This window comes from Xyrauchen texanus, chromosome 27 (assembly GCF_025860055.1).
Source record: "Xyrauchen texanus isolate HMW12.3.18 chromosome 27, RBS_HiC_50CHRs, whole genome shotgun sequence".
Classification (NCBI taxonomy): Eukaryota; Metazoa; Chordata; class Actinopteri; order Cypriniformes; family Catostomidae; genus Xyrauchen; species Xyrauchen texanus.
In genome coordinates, this window is record NC_068302.1 from 26813832 (window position 1) to 26831310 (window position 17479).

The 17479-nt window shown below is 39.4% G+C and overlaps 1 protein-coding gene across 1 annotated transcript in view; it reads right to left on the reverse strand.

The window, feature by feature from the left end:
* Window positions 1–28: 28 nt before the first annotated feature.
* Window positions 29–17479, reverse strand: part of pdzd4 (PDZ domain containing 4) — a 31557-nt gene continuing 14106 nt past the window's right edge. Inside the window, exons 3-8 of the mRNA XM_052093667.1 lie at window positions 16859–17148; window positions 16559–16649; window positions 13217–13315; window positions 13044–13106; window positions 10061–10162; window positions 29–7975 (exon numbers count right to left, since the gene is read on the reverse strand). Of these exons, the coding sequence (XP_051949627.1) occupies window positions 6041–7975; window positions 10061–10162; window positions 13044–13106; window positions 13217–13315; window positions 16559–16649; window positions 16859–17148 (2580 nt within the window). The 3' untranslated portion in view covers window positions 29–6040. The remainder of the gene's footprint in view (window positions 7976–10060; window positions 10163–13043; window positions 13107–13216; window positions 13316–16558; window positions 16650–16858; window positions 17149–17479) is intronic.

A 17479-nucleotide genomic window follows, 5' to 3' on the forward strand; every position in this document is an offset into this window, starting at 1 on the left:
TATATATATAATGATATAATGCATTTAGTCCAACTACAATACTGTTTATTCAGGTGAACTCTTGGATTCCAGTACTTTTAACATATGAGGATTGTCCATGGCTGGAGAAAATCCCTAAAGAGACAGTTCACCCAAAAAAGAAACTTCTGTCATCATTTACTAACCCTCATGTTGTTCCAAACCCATCCAAGCTCTTCTCTTCCATACAGTGTAATTGGATTGTGACCAGGGGCTGTTAGTTAGGGGTGGTCGATAGGACAATGTAATCAGATATCAACCATATCTGACAAATTTCACAATTCAATTGCGACAGTTATTGACAGACGATGATCGACAATATCGGGAAATGACAAAACCATGGAGCTGTGAAGCCGCCAAATATATAAAATAGTAACCCAGTAGTTATCATGCATTTACATTTTTAGATATTAATCGAAATATTTAAACAGTAAAAGTATTAAGGATTAAAGAGGCCGGTTGTGTCAATTTTCACGAGACTGATGTCGCTTCAGAAAAATTAAGGGGGTTGCTCAGTCAGTAGGTGTTTTCAAATTGGGATGGCGGTTTTTCAAGTGCTTTACTTGATTAACAAAAAATTGAATTGTTGGTTCCAAATACATTTCTCACCTCAATGCTGTCTGAGCTAATATACAGTAGTTCCCTATTTTGATTAGATGGTTTGAAAACGGCCACTGATTGGAAACCTTAATTTTTGTTCCACAGAGACATATACTTCAATTTCACTGCCGAAATGGTCTCTGAATAGCATGAAACATTATCCAGTTATAACCTACTCTTTAGAATCACACATGTCTTGTAGCAAATACACTATGGCTTGGCAACTTGATTAAAAGAGCACATTTATTAGAAATTTCTTTATAAAGGAAATACAGCCTTTTGGGAAAAGTCATTATGATGAAATGTCATTAAAGTGTAAATACTGAGATTGATGAAACATTGCAACACTTTTATTTAAATGTTATGCAAAACACATTGCTTTGTGACATCAACTTGTATTCATCATCCATGATGAAAGTGATTAATTAATAATATAATACAAAACAAATGTTCATCTTGAACCTTAAATTCAGTTTGATTTCATTTTCTTTAGGCAATATTAAGAACACAGTAGAAATTATTGGGCAGTTTTCTATTCGTTTAGGCTTAAGGAAGTAAACAAACTGCCATTTTATGAAAGTAGAAATTATGTGGGTTGTGTTCAACTTTCCAGAGCTAATGGCTCCTTTATTTTTCAAATATTATTATTTGCATTACTTACATTTACAATTGTCTTTAGATCTTAATTTGTATTGGTCATTTTCCACCTGTTGATGTAGACGAATACTTGCATGATGGCAAATGGGGCCCGGTGGAGGTAGTTGGACACAGTAAATGTTTTAATTTGGAGAGGATGTTATATATGATTTTTTTACCACTTTGCTTTTATTTATTTTTTTCATTTAGTTTGAAATGCAATACGAATTTAGAAATATCTTTTGGTTTAAGTTTTTCATGTTTCAATAAATGAATTTAATTTTTAAAGCAAAATCGACTTGAGTGCAAAATATTCACAGATTCCTCTGCAGTGGGGGCAGGGGTGTTGAAGTAATCGGTAAAAAATATTGTGAAAATATTTCTTGCACATTGCCCAGCCCTACTGTCAAGCTCCCAACATGAGGGTGAGTAAATGATAGCAGAATTATTTAATTATAAATGATAAACTACTCCTTTAAGGCCCTTGTGGACATTGAAGAACTCCATGTCCTATTTCATAACCTGTGACGTGATCTGAATTTAGAGGGCCGCTCACCACTTTTCACATTATCTCCTATGGGTTATTTTGCTTCTCTCTAACTCTAACGCTTTGCTCTTGTGCTTTTATTAAGCGTCCTGAGTGCTGGGGCATGCTAAGCTCAAACACAAATAAAGCTGAGGTGTATAATGTCATAAAAAAAATTAATCCAGTAGTTTTATCGAAAAGCTTGAACTGGTTTCTGGACACATTAATGTCTTGCACCTCCGTGACCCTTGTTGCATGTCTATCTGCACTTAGCTGAATGATGCTGTATAAACCTGAATGTATATATTAGTTGATATAAATATGCCATATATACAATCAGCCACAACTTTAATCCACCTGCCTAATTCTGTGTAGGTCCCCCTCGTGCCGCCATTCTGAGATGCTATTCTCACACAATTGTACAGAGCTGTTATCTGAGTTACTGTACACTTTGTCAGTTCTAAACAGTTTGGCCATTCTTCATTGACCTCTCTCATCAACAAGGCATTTCCGTCCACTGAACTGCCGCTCACTGGATGTTTTTTGTTTTTGGCACCATTTGGTGTAAATTCCAGAGACTGTTGTATGTTGGTGCCAGATGGGCTGTTTGAGTATTTCTGTAACTGCTGATCTCCTGGGATTTTCAAGAATGCTATTCTGAGATGCGGGTTGGCGCTGTTTTGGCAGCACAATATTACTATGCAATATTAGGCAGGTGGTTTTAATGTTGTGGCTGATCGGTGTATACTCTGCACTGGACTGGGGAATCAATATCTTACTGGGAATGGGCACATGAACCATTGTTTACATTTTAAGGAAACGTGCGGGACTTGAAACGAATTGTAATTGTACAATTGGATCAGTATGTTTGTGTAAGAGCAGTTCCTATATTTAGAATAATAATTAATTGTATGACGTTTTATTTGTATATATGTATGAGGTTTCAATGCAAAACTAATTAAGAGAAATTATGTTATAATTTATTGCTCTCATTCTATAAAACATGTTCTTGCTGTTGGAAATACGGTTTGTTATTTCAGAGATCACACAATATTTTGAGCGAATACTTGTCTGCTGTGTGTTCCTCTCATTTGGTGTATGTCTGAATGTGTATGTGTGTGTCTCGTGTCTCTAAACATGAAATCACCCAGATTGGTTTATTTTAAGCATACAAAATGGTTTTATTTGTCTAAAGTGTTATAGGTTTATGCATTGAAATAACCACTCAATAACTAATGCACATTACACATTTTTTTAATAAGGACTATTGATATTAATCAACAGGTACCATATTAGTATAAGCATAGAAATCTACATTCTAACACCAAGAGAGAAATTATGTAAATTGTGTTGGATAAAATCCTCTGGTCACATACATTGTATACTGAGAAATGGAAATTCTCCATTAGTATTCATTGTGTGCTTGTACATTAGTCAAAAGTCATGCAAAATTAGTCGAGCTGAACAAATACCTCTCTCATCAACAAGAGGTGACGTTAAAACTGGTCAAAACTCGCAAGGCCATTTTTCTACAAAATCAATTCTTCAAAGGACTTTGAACACTTTTAAATATGCTAAAAATTTAAACATTTATCCTTTTTTATTTGTTAATAAGAACATATCTTCATTTTCAGCTCTAAACAAAATGCTACACTACTTAACGGGATAGTTCACTTAAAGGGATAGTTCAAAAATGACAATTGCACGTCTTCATTAAATCCATATGGCTCTCTTTCTTCACAAAATGAGATGTTGTTAATCCCAGTCATCATTCATTGTATGGAAAAAGATGTAATGAAAGTGAATGGTGACTGAGTTTAAAACCCACTTAAACCCTGCTTTTGTTTTTCTGTCGAAGAAGAGTCATGCAGGTTTGTTACAACATAAGGGAGATTGAATGATAACTGAATTTTCATTTTGGTTGAACTATCCTTTTAAGGAAATATATTCCTAATAACAGTTTATTCAAATATACAATCTGTTTTGATGTCAAAGCTGGTTAGATTTCATGTGGTTCCAGAGTATTTTGTGCTTCCATTTTTGCTGGTGGTTAGTATATGTTCACTTTAGGCCAAACAGGCTTTTGAATGTGAGTCAAATGGGTGTTGGGGTAAGAATTGCTGTACATTCAGATTAAAAAGCACTACATTGCTTTTGTCATAAACAGGCCATCACAAATAAGCGGTACGAATGTTCAGCACCATGTCACCATGTTTACAATGATTGTGGCTGCACTGGTTAAGCACTTGATAGTTGGGATGCTATAATTACAACAGTACATAATACAAAAGTCAGTCTACAAAATCACAAATAAGTTGAGAATCAAACAGTTCCTTGTCTTTTGTGCAGTTTTGAGGGATTTCCCATACAAATTCCATTTGTCAGCTCAATCCCACAGAGAGGGATTTTTATGCTTGTTTATAGTAGGGCTGCACCGATACCACTTTTTCTCTTCCGATTCCGATATTGGAAATCTCAGTATCAGCCGATACCGATCCATGATCCGATACCAGTATTGTTTTTCTGCATCAGTTGAGAATATCTACATTATTGTGTGGAATTAATTGGGTGTGCTCTTTAATATGTAAAGAAACACAAACCTCTAACTGCATATTATTTCAATATAAATGTGTAGCTTATAAAGAAAAACTTTATTGTTAACTAGTATACTGGATAATGTAGCAGCAAAATTAACAGTAAATCCAGTATAAGTAATCAGTAGAAAAGCAGCCGTTTTCTTTTTGGCAAAAGTTTTTCAACCTGTTTCTGGACTTTAAAGGATTTAGATCTCTTTTTTGTTCAATTAAGTTGTAAGATATTAGCTAATTTTTCATTCACGGATCCACCGGTCTCTCTCTCTTTTTCTTCCTCACTGCTGTCACAGCGCTCCCTCTACCGAGTTCTGATTATACGCACCTGCATATCATTAGTGGCTAATGAGGACTGCATATATACCCCGCTTTCACACCCACTCTTTGTCTGTTCTCATCGATAGTATCTCTGAGACTTCAGACCTTGCTACTATGTCAAACATACCTGTGTCTTCATTATTGCCTGCAAGTATAATAAGACTGTTGTGAGTTAGCTGTTTTATCTGTTCATCGTGTCTATACCCTGACTGGAGATTACTCACCTGCTTTTTGCCACTCTGCTCAACTGGATTTACTCACATGATGTTTACATCACTGTTTCAATCATCTGTTCAATAAACTCTGCTTCTGAGTTCATATCTCTGCCTCTGTGAGTCTCTCCGTGACACCTTTTAACTTTTAAACCCTCACATTTCTATTTTGACATTCTGAACTTCCCAGGAAGTCATGTATGTGTCTGTTTGTAGGCAAGTTCACAGTAGTTTAATTCGCTTCTCATTCAAATTCTGGTTAAAAATAAAAAAGCACCTCCAGTGCCATTCTAAATGCATTTTATAAGTGAACCGAACTATAGAGCATCTACATCTGAGATGTTGTTTGTGAGTAGCGCTCAAATGTTGCGCACCGCTGTGAAGGCAACAAATAGGCGCATGTGTGTCAACAGAGCAGCGCCATTCACTGACGTTCTGGAGCTGCGCATGCATTTTATTTATTTACTTATAAAACACAGCCTTTTGTGATTCACAGAGCTATTGCACATCAAGTGGCTTTAAATAACATGCATAAGTAATATGAACTACTTTAATTGTGTTTTAATGGTTCTTTTATGTAATTTTTTGAGCTTGACCACATCAAACATGACTAACACACAGTATCGGATTTGGATCGGGCTCGTCGGACCAATACCCGATCCGTTTAAAAACGTCGGTATCAGAGCCGATACCGATCCAGGTATCGAATCGGTGCATCCCTAATTTACAGTGTGTGCCTTGAGTTTGTCTGTGTATTTTCAGTCAACATTCATAAGTTTCAAGTCTTTGTCTGTCAGCCTTGTGCTTTGTTTTCAGTTTGATCAAGACTTTAAACACTAACAAAATTAATAAAAGCAGATGCTTGTCCTCATAAATTATCTTTAGCTGAAATTCAATTTTAAAAGTTTTTTTGTGCCTGTTGAAATTCATTGATAAAGAACATAAAGTTTTTGAGTAGAAACTGTTACTTAATAGTATGACCAGTTCTGCAAGTTCTTTATCAGCCGGTGACATTAAAGAGGATGATAGCAACATGATTTTGCTCTGCCATGTTAGTAAAGTGGAAAGATGACCAAAGATGAGAACTGTACATAAATTAGAGGTATAGTTCACACAATTGGTAACAGACAGTGCATAGTTCAGACAGTGGTAACAGACAATAGAGGATTGTACACCTTTGTCCCATCTGGAGAACGAGAGCCATGGGCTAGTAGCTCTTGGATGGTGATCCAGTTGTCCAGTATGCGTCGGTTGCGTTTCTTTGAGCTTTTTTTCTGGCTGAGGTCCAGAATGGAGGTTGCCATCTGGACTGTCTCTGACTGGTTCTCCCTGCCTGCATCCAGATCCCGATCTCGCAGATACTCTATGCGGCTCTGCATCATAAACTCTCTGCGTCTTCTTTGTTCACGAGCCCTCAGCAGCTGCTGCTTACGCTCTTCTTTGCTCCAGTAGCGTCCCATCTTCATTTCACTCATGGCATCATCATCGGTAGTCATGCCACTACGCTCTTCTCTGATCTTCATTGCTCGAGCTTTCAAGAGTCGATCACGGACGGGACGTTTGGCCACATAGCGGGTCCCGTCACTCCTGATCTTCACCTTCCACTCCATGCGTGGTGAGGCAGGGGGAAGTGGCAGAGGTAAGGCCAGAGAGAGTTTCGCTGGGCTGGGATGAGGAAGGATCATGGGGCCTTCACGGTCGCTACCACCCATTGGGGCCTCACTCTCTCCCTCCACAGCTCTATCCAGGGGCCCAGAGCTCTCTGAAAGCGAAGATCCCAGATGCATGCAACTCTGGTACCGTTCCGGAGTGAGGCCGTTTGAATGTCGGCGTCTGGTGAAGTAAGGACTGGACTCGGCACTACGACCACCATTTTTGTCATAGCTACTTACTCTTGAATTGCCCTCTGGGATGCGTCGGACAGTGCCTTCTCTTGAAAGTGAACGGAATTGCTGGTTGATAGCGATGTTTGTCTGAAACTTCTTATAGCTACTGGGTGAATAAGAACTGTTGAGGCTTGCTCGTCCTCTTTCACTCCAATTTGGTCGGTCCCTGTGTCTACTAGGTAGAGGGCTTGTGGACTCATCCATCTGAGAAATAGGAAGCCGGTGCTCACTCACCATGGGTGTGCTCCTGCAACTCTCTCCCCCAGTGTTGTAAGCACTGGTGCTATCCTTATCTGATCGTTCTTTCTCAGGCAGTTCGTTGATGTCAGACAATTCGTGTAGAGGAGATCCCTGTGGTTCAGCGGAAGCCCGGCCAGATGTTTCTTCCTCCATCAGCCAGGCTTTCAAACAGCGCTCTCTTAATTGCTGCATCTTCTGTGCCCGCAAAATGTTGCGACACTTGAACTCTAGGTGTCTCATTTCCTCTTCCAAAAGCACCATTTCATGTGGAGTTGGGGTCATGAGGTTCTCGTTACTGTTCTCATCAAGAGCCAAATCCTTCTCTCCAACCTCATCTTCCTCTTGTGTTACTCTTTCGTTCTGTTGTCTTTCCTGATTCTGTTGCAACTTCTTTACACTTTTCATCCTCTTCTCGTAGCGACACTTGATTTCCAAAAGCTGCTTGTACCTCTCGCATTCCTCCTCTGTCAGGCCTGGCATTATCATCCCACTGATGGGGTCATGAAGGTACCCTCCAACAACACTTCCACAATCCAGTGAGTCGGTGCTGAGGTGTAGCTCTCTGAGAGGGAACAGTGGAGATGGAGTGTCACTTCCGCCATTCCTGGCCGGCCTGTACTTCCGTAAGCTGCCGGGCGTGTTGGTGCCATTCGTGTTGGAGGCGCTGGTCTGCTCTTCACCCAGAAGAATATCATGCTCAGAGGACTCTTCGTTCTTTGTGCTCTCGTCAGTGCGGCCCACACCACTATCAAGCTCCTGACTGTTGCTGAGGGTGGCTAGGCTGAGCATGGGCGTCTCCCGATGTAAGGTTTCCTCGGGAATGCCTACTTGGTTTCTCTGTTGGCGTAAATGGTACAGGCCAGACAGGGGAGAGATATTAAGACTGTCCACACTCATCTCGGCAGGCAATTCACAGTCGAGTTCCTCTGGGTCCAAATGAGTGTCCGTCTAGGGGAGAAACAAAACGTTAAAGTATTAGTTCACCCTCAAATTAAAATCTCTCGTCATTTACTCATTCTTGTGTCATTCCAAACCTGTATGACTTATTATTACATGGAGCACAAAAGGAGATGTTAGGCAGAATGTTAAGGACTGAAAGTCTCAGTCACCGTTCAGTTTTGTTGTATGGATACAATGAAAGTGAATGGTGTCTGAGGCTAACATTCTTTCAAACATCTCCTTTTGTGTTCCAAGATGAAAATAATGTCATACAGGTTATGAGTTCTTCATCAGATCGTAATGTATATTTTATTCTGAAGACCCCACAGTTAGCTATATTGAGTAGCGCTTTAAGTTGTCAGGATATCGTAATTTTAAAAAAGAGGGAAGGGACAGTAAAATAAAAAAATATATGGTCGAAAATACCACTATTGTCTCAATGTATGAGAAAATACATGCAGTAATACATTCTAACACTAGATGGCAATGTAGATATACAATGGCAAGTGTGTACCTGCTGAAATGAACATGGAGATATTTCTTTTAATATGTAAATTATTATTATTATATCCCTTTATAAAGTAATATTGTAATATTAATACTGCAATAAGAAATATAAATGTATTTATATATAATTTTTACCAGACATCAAGTTACACTATATATTTATTTTCTTGTTATTTTCTTGTCAATGCTTTCTAACCAAAGTGCCTCATTACTTCAGCAGGCAGTTAATGAAACAGATTTATTGATGTATTGATCTGTATTCCCTGAGTATCCTTGTCTGTTTTTTTTAGCCAATAATCAATTTCAAAATATCACTTGATTGTATCTCATATCATACTCAGGATCAGCCTGTGGCATTTCCTAAGCATCTGTCTCTGTCTTTGTCTCTCTCTTCATCTTCTTTTGACTGAGTAAAACTTTAATCTCTTTCCCTACACGCACTGTCTCTTTCTCAATCTCTTCTTAATTTTCTATCTATTCCTGTCCTGATTTTACAGCTCCCCTTGTCTCTAGTCTTCAGTTCATCATTAATCATTTCATGTTGCTGGGAGGGTGATTTTAGATGAGACTGAGAGGTACAAAATGGCCCTCTTTTTGTTCTGATCTTGTTAGTGCTGAGTGTTGGCTGGAATGAGCTCACTGTTTTATTCATTAGTTGACGGCTGTGCTCATGATAGATGATGTTTGCTGGCTGCACACAATAACAGCCAATTTTTCAATATCTCCACTGGTTGCCCAGAAATTACAGCAAAATTGACACAGTTACACAGTCATAAATTCAGAAAACTCCATCTCAGAGCCATATATACAGCATAAACAGTTTCTAAATGAGTGGTGCAAGAGTAAAATGCCATTACATTTTTATTAAATATCACATGAAATGTTAATTTGCTCCCATAGACATAATTTAGCTACATATCTTAGCCCCCTTAGGCCTAAGCAATAGTTTTACACTGGCTATTTAAAGTGGAATTGTGTAAAAAAATATATTTGTATATTTTTTTTGCACATCCATTTAAGCTGCCATAACCATATCAAGATGTTTTAGTTTATCTCTCTTTCTCATCCCTATCCTGCCCTACCTATGTACCTTGCATGTACCTCTTCATTTTTTCTCTGTTTCATGCCTTTTTACAATTCCTTTCTGCTTCTACTCCCTCACTATCATCTCTACATGTCTTTCTAATGGTGCCCTTCTTTCCATTCTGTAAAGAATTCCTCTTGCTTTTTCTTCATCTCTTTGTGGAATAATGTTAATAGAACTGCCACAAATCCTTGATGGCCATCACTAAGAGTGATCACATGATCGAGACATTGAGTGATGTGAGAGTTCTGTTTCCCTTCCATCAGCAAAATAAGCCATTAATTTGAGGATATGCTGTCATTGGGGATGGAGTGGGTCCATTAACTTTGCATGTGCCTTAAAAAGCCTGTTTTTGTGTGTACATGTGTGTATGCGCTTGATCATGCTTTTGTGCTTGTATGTGTCTACCTAGAGGAAACCATTATTGCTTAAAGATGGCTCTTTCACAGCTCATGTGACTTAACTGAGTTCTCTGTTATATTTTGATCTTATTTGATCTTTACCTCTATCTCTGGTCTGGCTAGCAGTAATGAGAAGTTGGTGCTGTCCTCTCGGGTCAGAATTGCCACGGCTTCCTCTCTGTTCTGAACTTCCACCCCATTTATCTACCATGGGACAGATAGAAGCTTTATTCTCAATGTTCTTACAACAGTTATGTTTAAACACAACAGAACAATCCTTTTCTCCAAAACACCATAAAAATTTCTCCCTCACAGTCAAACAATCCATTGTCATTATGAGGTCATGCTTTGTTGTTTCACCAAATTAAGTTTTCTCAGTAAGGGATGTGTCAATGTCACATCAGAAACCAGAATAAACTGAAAACTTGTCGAGACAATGGAAACCTGACACGTTCTGTTTGATTTTCTGTTATTATTCTCCAGGGTAATTTTGTGGGCTGTGTTAAAAGTCACATCAGTTATTTCTATGTATAGACTGCATATCTCTAGGAATCCCTCAGCCTGCATCCCATAGGAACATACATTGCATCCGGAAATTATTCACAGCGCTTCACTTTTTCCACATTTTGTTATGTTACAGGCAGCCTTATTCTAAAATGTATTAAATTAATTATTTTCCTCAAAATTATACAAACAATACCCCATAATGACAACATGAAAGAAGTTTGTTTGAAATCTTTGCAAATTTATTAAAAATAAAAACCGCTTCTACAAGCCTGGCACACCTATTTTGGGCAATTTCTCCCATTCTTCTTTGCAGGACCTCTCAAGCTCCATCTGGTTGGATGGGGAGCGTCGGTGCACAGACATTTTCAGATCTCTCCAGAGATGTTCAATCGGGTTCAAGTCTGGGCCCTGGCTGGGCCACTCAAGGACATTCACAGAGTTGTCCCATAGTCACTCCTTTGTTATCTTGGCTGTGTACTTAGGTTCGTTGTCCTGTTGGAAGATGAACCTTCACCCCAGTCTGAGGTCCAGAGCCTCTGGAGCAGGTTTTCGTAAAGGAGTGGTGGTGGTGTAGTGGGCTAAAGCACATAACTGTTAACTGTTAATCAGAAGGTCGCTGGTTCGATCCCCACAGCCACCACCATTGTGTCCTTGAGCAAGGCACTCAACTCCAGGTTGCTCCAGGGGGATTGTCCCTGTAATAAGTGCACTGTAAGTCGCTTTGGATAAAAGCGTCTGCCAAATGCATAAATGTAAATGGATGTCTCTGTACATTGCTGCATTCATCTTTCCCTTGGTCCTGACTAGTCTCCCTGTTCCTGCTGCTGAAAAACATCCCCACAGCATGATGCTGCCACCATCATCCTTCACTGTAGGGATGGTATTGGCCAGGTGATGAGCGGTGCCTGGTTTCCTCCAGACATGACGCTTGACATTCAGGCCAAAGAATTCAATCTTTGTTTCATCAGACCAGTGAATTTTGTTTCTCGTGGTCTGAGAGTCCTTCAGGTGCCTTTTGGCAAACACCAGGCGGGCTGTCATGTGCCTTTTACTGAGGAGTGGCTTCCGTCTGGCCACTCTACCATACAGGCCTGATTGGTGGAGTGCTACAGAGATGGTTGTTCTTCTGGAAGGTTCTCCTCTCTCCACAGAGAAATGCTGGTGCTCTGTCAGAGTGACCATCGGGTTCTTGGTCACCTCCCTGAATAAGGCCCCTCTCCCCCGATTGCTCAGTTTGGCTGGTAGGCCAGCTCTAGGAAGAGTCCTGGAGGTTCCAAACTTCTTCCATTTACGGATGATGGAGGCCACTGTGCTCATTGGGACCTTCAATGCTACAGACATTTTTCTGTACCCTTCCCCAGATCTGTGCCTCAATACAATCCTGTCTCGGAGGACAATTCCTTGGACTTCATTGCTTGGTTTGTGCTCTGACATGCACAGACAGGTGTGTGCCTTTCCAAATCATGTCCAATCAACTGAATTTACCACAGGTGGACTCCAATCATGTTGTAGAAACATCTCAAGGATGATCAGTGGAAACAGGATGCACCTGAGCTCAATTTTGAGTGTCATGTCAAAGGCTATGAATAGTTATATACATGTGATTTTTTTTTTTTTTCGTTTTTTTTTATTTGTATAAATTTGCAAAGATTTCAAACAAACTTCTTTCATGTTGTCATAATGGGGTATTGTTTTTAGAATTTTGAGGAAAATAATGAATTTAATCCATTTTGGAATAAGGCTGAAACATATCAAAATGGGGAAAAGTGAAGAGTTGTGAATACTTTCCGGATGCACTGTAATTATAAAATGATGATGTCGCTTCATCTGAGATTGCTGTCCACATGTTTGCTAACATGCTTGTGTTGATTGCAAGTGTATTATTGCATAAATTGTTTTAACACTTAAGATAAACAAGTTTCAGTAAAGAAGTTTGCTTCCATAAACAAGAAGTTCATATTGAGTTACTGATTTTTAATCCATACAGAAATCTAATGTATGGCAAAATATGTAAAACCCATATATAATATCTATGTATGTTTTGTTTTCACTGATAAAAAAGTCATAATAACATAATTTGCATAAATGCAACATATATTTCAAAATACTACAATAATCACATTACATGTATATTTAATACATGTAGCGTAAACATAAGAGACTCCATGTCTGCCTTCCTTAGTGTCACAAAGTAAAAGTCATTTATGTAACATATACATTATTTTCCCAAATCATAGTGGAATATGAATACTTAAGTATATGTCCAAATATAGGAAATATAGTTTTGTTAATATGGCCAAAAATCTATTTTTTGTATGGGAAGATACAACATGGCCAGTTATTTCTATTACAGTTAAATGCTAGTACAGTTATTTTTGTGCTGCCAATAAAATTTAATTGAACATTTTAATTTCTATGTAGAGAGTACATATTTTAAATGACATGTAGTGAACCAGGATTACATTTCTAGTGATACAAACTGTTATACAAAATCACAGCACTATTGGAATGCCATTTTTCCAATTCAATAAGTGGATCGAAACTGTAAAGCACCATAAAGGACACCAAAACCATATACCTGCAATATTCTATCACCCTTTCGGATTCTTCCATCTTTTGCTGCTATACTGTTTGGATTTACCTAAGCACAAAGAATATTAAATGTTTAACCATCTTTAACTTAATAACTAGAATATATTCTCAGTTGGGTTGAAAACTAAAGCAAAATAACTTGCCCATGTTGTCACTCACCTCCCCTACATAGATGCCCTGGTCCTCCTCATCTTCTGTGCGGTAACAGACTGTTAGCCCCAGTTTATCCTGCTGACTCGACTTATACAGCTCCACTTCCTGACAGAGACAAAGAGAAAGAGCTGCTTATGGGCAGAGATTTAAAAAGGCAACAACACAGAAAGCAACCCAAACCAAATGTTTGAGATTTTGTGGGTTGGGGTAATATGTCTTATGTGTTATTGGTCATGTTTTAACATACTGAATAAAAAAATAAACTCAGTGATGAGAGTATTGAGAGTATTTTTCCTTTAAAAAGCCAATTTTAATAAGCTGTATGCCTTTTCTATTTGCCTAATGCTTAATTTTTTATCTTAATTGTAACATGTGAGAAACAAAAACATTTAAAAAATTGCTCAGTTGGTCCATGTTGACCAAGACCCAATGTTGAAAACAATAAAGTAACATTATCTATTATTTTTTGTATACTGATACATTCAGAATAAATGTATATTTCAATGTGCTTATATTTTGTTTCATTTAATGCAACAATATAATAAAAATTTAACTATTTTTATAATATGAATGATCTAGTTGCCTATTTCAGCAAGATTCATGTGAGCCAGAACAATTGTATAAATAAATTAATAATAGACCCATTAAATTTTTTACACCAATGAGCCAAAACATTATGACTACACACAAGGTAAGCAAATAACGTTGATCACCTCCTAACAAGGCCACATGTCAAGTTCTGGGTAGATTAGATGGTAAGCGAACAATCAGTTCTTGTAGCCAACATGTTGAATGATGGAGAATTGGGCAGGAATAAAGACCTGAGTGACTTTGACAAAGGCCAAATTTTTATTGGCAGGCGACTGGGTCAGAGCATCTCTGAAACGTCAAGGCTTGTTGGGTGCTCCTGATCAGCAGTGGTGAGTACCTTCCGACAGTGGTTTGAGGAAGGACAAACCAAATCACGTGACAGGGTGTTGGGCACCCAAGGCTCATCGATGTGCGAGGGTAACGAAGGCTATCCTGTTTGTTCTGATCTGATAGAAGGTCTACTGTGGCACAAGTCACAGAAAATGTTAATGATGGTTATGGGAGGAATGTCACAACACACAGTGCATCGCACCCTGCTGCATATCCACAGACCAGTCAGAGTGCCCATGTTGACCCCTGTTCACTGTCGAAAGAGGCTATAATGTGCACTTGAGCTTTGGAACTGGACCTTGGAGCAGTGGAAAAAGGTGGTCTGATCTGATGAGTCCCATTTTATTTTACATCATGTGGACAGCCATGTACGTGTTCGCCATTTACCTGGGGAAGTAATGGCACCAGGAGGCACTGTGGGAAGACGTCAAACCGGTGGAAGTAGTGTGATGCTCTCAGCAGTGTTCTGCTGGGAAACCCTGGGTTCGGACATTCATGTGGATGTCAATACGTGTCACCTACCTAAACATTGTTGCAGACCAGGTACACCCTTTCATGGCAATGGTATTCCCTGATGGCAGTGGCCTCTTTCAGCAGGATAACACACCCTGTCACACTGCTCATATCTTTCAGGAATGGTTTGAGGAATATGATGAAGAGTTCAAGGTGTTGCCCTGACCCAGATCTCAAACTCCCCAGATCTCAAACCAATTGAGCATCTGTGGGATGTCCTGGTCCAACAAGTCTGATCCATGGTGGCTCCACCTCACAACTTACAGGACTTGAAGGATCTGCTGCTAATGCCAGATACCGCATGACACCTTCAGGTGTCTTGTAGAGTCCATGCCTCTGCAGGTTGGTGATGTTTTGGCGGCACACGGAGGACTAACAGAATATTATACATAATGTTTAAGCTCATCAGTGTATGTACCAGATATAGTAATTTTATATGTATTATGACATACACTCACCTAAAGTATTATTAGGAACACCATACTAATACTGTGTTTGACCCCCTTTCGCCTTCAGAACTGCCTTAATTCTACGTGGCATTGATTCAACAAGGTGCTGAAAGCATTCTTTAGAAATGTTGGCCCATATTGATAGGATAGTATCTTGCAGTTGATGGAGACTTGTGGGATGCACATCCAGGGCACGAAGCTCCCGTTCCACCACATCCCAAAGATGCTCTTTTGGGTTGAGATCTGGTGACTGTGGGGGCCATTTTAGTACATTGTCATGTTCAAGAAACCAATTTGAAATGATTCGAGCTTTGTGATATGGTGCATTATCCTGCTGGATATCAGAGGATGGGTACATGGTGGCCATAAAGGGATGGACATGGTCAGAAACAATGCTCAGGTAGGCCGTGGCATTTAAAAGATGTCCAATTGGCACTAAGGGGCCTAAAGTGTGCCAAGAAAACATCCCCCACACCATTACACCACCACCACCAGCCTGCACAGTGGTAACAAGGCATGATGGATCCATGTTCTCATTCTGTTTACTTCAAATTCTGACTCTACCATCTGAATGTCTCAACAGAAATCGAGACTCATCAGACCAGGCAACATTTTTCCAGTCTTCAACTGTCCAATTTTGGTGAGCTCTTGCAAATTGTAGCCTCTTTTTCCTATTTGTAGTGGAGATGAGTGGTACCCGGTGGGGTCTTCTGCTGTTGTAGCCCATCCGCCTCAAGGTTGTGCGTGTTGTGGCTTCACAAATGCTTTGCTGCATACCTCGGTTGTAACGAGTGGTTATTTCAGGCAAAGTTGCTCTTCTATCAGCTTGAATCAGTCGGCCCATTCTCCTCTGACCTCTAGCATCAACAAGGCATTTTCGCCCACAGGACTGCCGGATACTGTATGTTTTTCCCTTTTCAAACCATTCTTTGTAAACCCTAGAAATGGTTGTGCGTGAAAATCCCAGTAACTGAGCAGATTGTGAAATACTCAGACCGGCCCGTCTGGCACCAACAACCATGCCACGCTCAAAATTGCTTAAATCACCTTTCTTTCCCATTCTGACATTCAGTTTGGAGTTCAGGAGATTGTCTTGACCAGGACCACACCCCTAAATGCATTGAAGCAACTGCCATGTGATTGCTTGATTAGATAATTGCATTAATGAGAAATTGAACAGGTGTTCCTAATAATCCTTTAGGTGAGTGTATTTTAAATTATTTAATTTAACTTTGACTCAGACAATATCTTTCAGAGGGGCAAACTGGAATTTAATTGCTCTTGTCATGTGATTTTCTTTTTTTACATCATCTTCAGAAAATGTTTACATGAAATCAAAACAACCTAAAATTTCATTTAAAGTTGACTGTTCTGTGAAAATATTTCAACAACTCTTTCTTGACCCTTGCGGTGGCATGTTTATAGTTGTATATAATAGACTGTAATGTTTTGTTTGTGTTCCAACCTCATATTCCAGCTCTTCTTGTTGGTCTACCTCATGATTGGCAACACTGAAGTAGTTATTTGGATCACTATATTCCTGCCCTAGAGAACGACTGTAAAAGAGAGATATTTCTTCAGCAGATTTTCAATGCATGAAACATTGGCCTTTTTCAACAGACCTACTGTACACATCCTACATTATCCAGTCTGAACTAACACTGATAAATCATGCTGGTCTTAGCTTGTCCTATCATCAGCATGCACAGTATTGTGATGGGAATGATAACCTATTTAGAGGCAGAAGATGGAAAAAAACTCTCACAGGTCATTGAGCAGGTATGGTTCTGCCAGCTGGGCGAGTGGAGGTGAGGGTGGTGGCATGGGTGATCCATTGCTTGGGTAAGACCCTCTGTCCCCACTCAGATAGTTCTGGAAGCTGATGTCAGTCTGGGTGGCATTGTCCATGCAGTCTGTAATAGCCATGAGCCGGGCTGTGCCAGCGGCTGCACCTAATCTCCTTCTGTATCCCTTACGTACCACCTGAAGTAGCAAAGGATCATGGGGCTGCCCGTCTTTATCCTGGGGCAGATGAGATGTTCTTCTGCCTTTGAGCTGCAGATAGAAGAAGACGAGGGAGGTAAAGGAAGAGAAAGTTCAATGTGAATAGGATGAATGTCAAAGGACCTTGTTTAATTTGTTGCAAATGAAAACAAGTCTATGAGGAATCAAATCAGGACTATAACTACCATAGACATTTGGTCCCCCAAATATTCAGATTATTGGTTGAATAATTCTCAAACTATTACCTTTGGTCCACCCATGTCTGACACAGTTTAACCTTACACTTTAGATAAAGTGCTGAAGCTATACTGTACTATGAATAGATAGAATGTGGTTGGGAAAGAGGGGGAAAGCGGGAGAAAGATAGGAGAAAAATGATAGA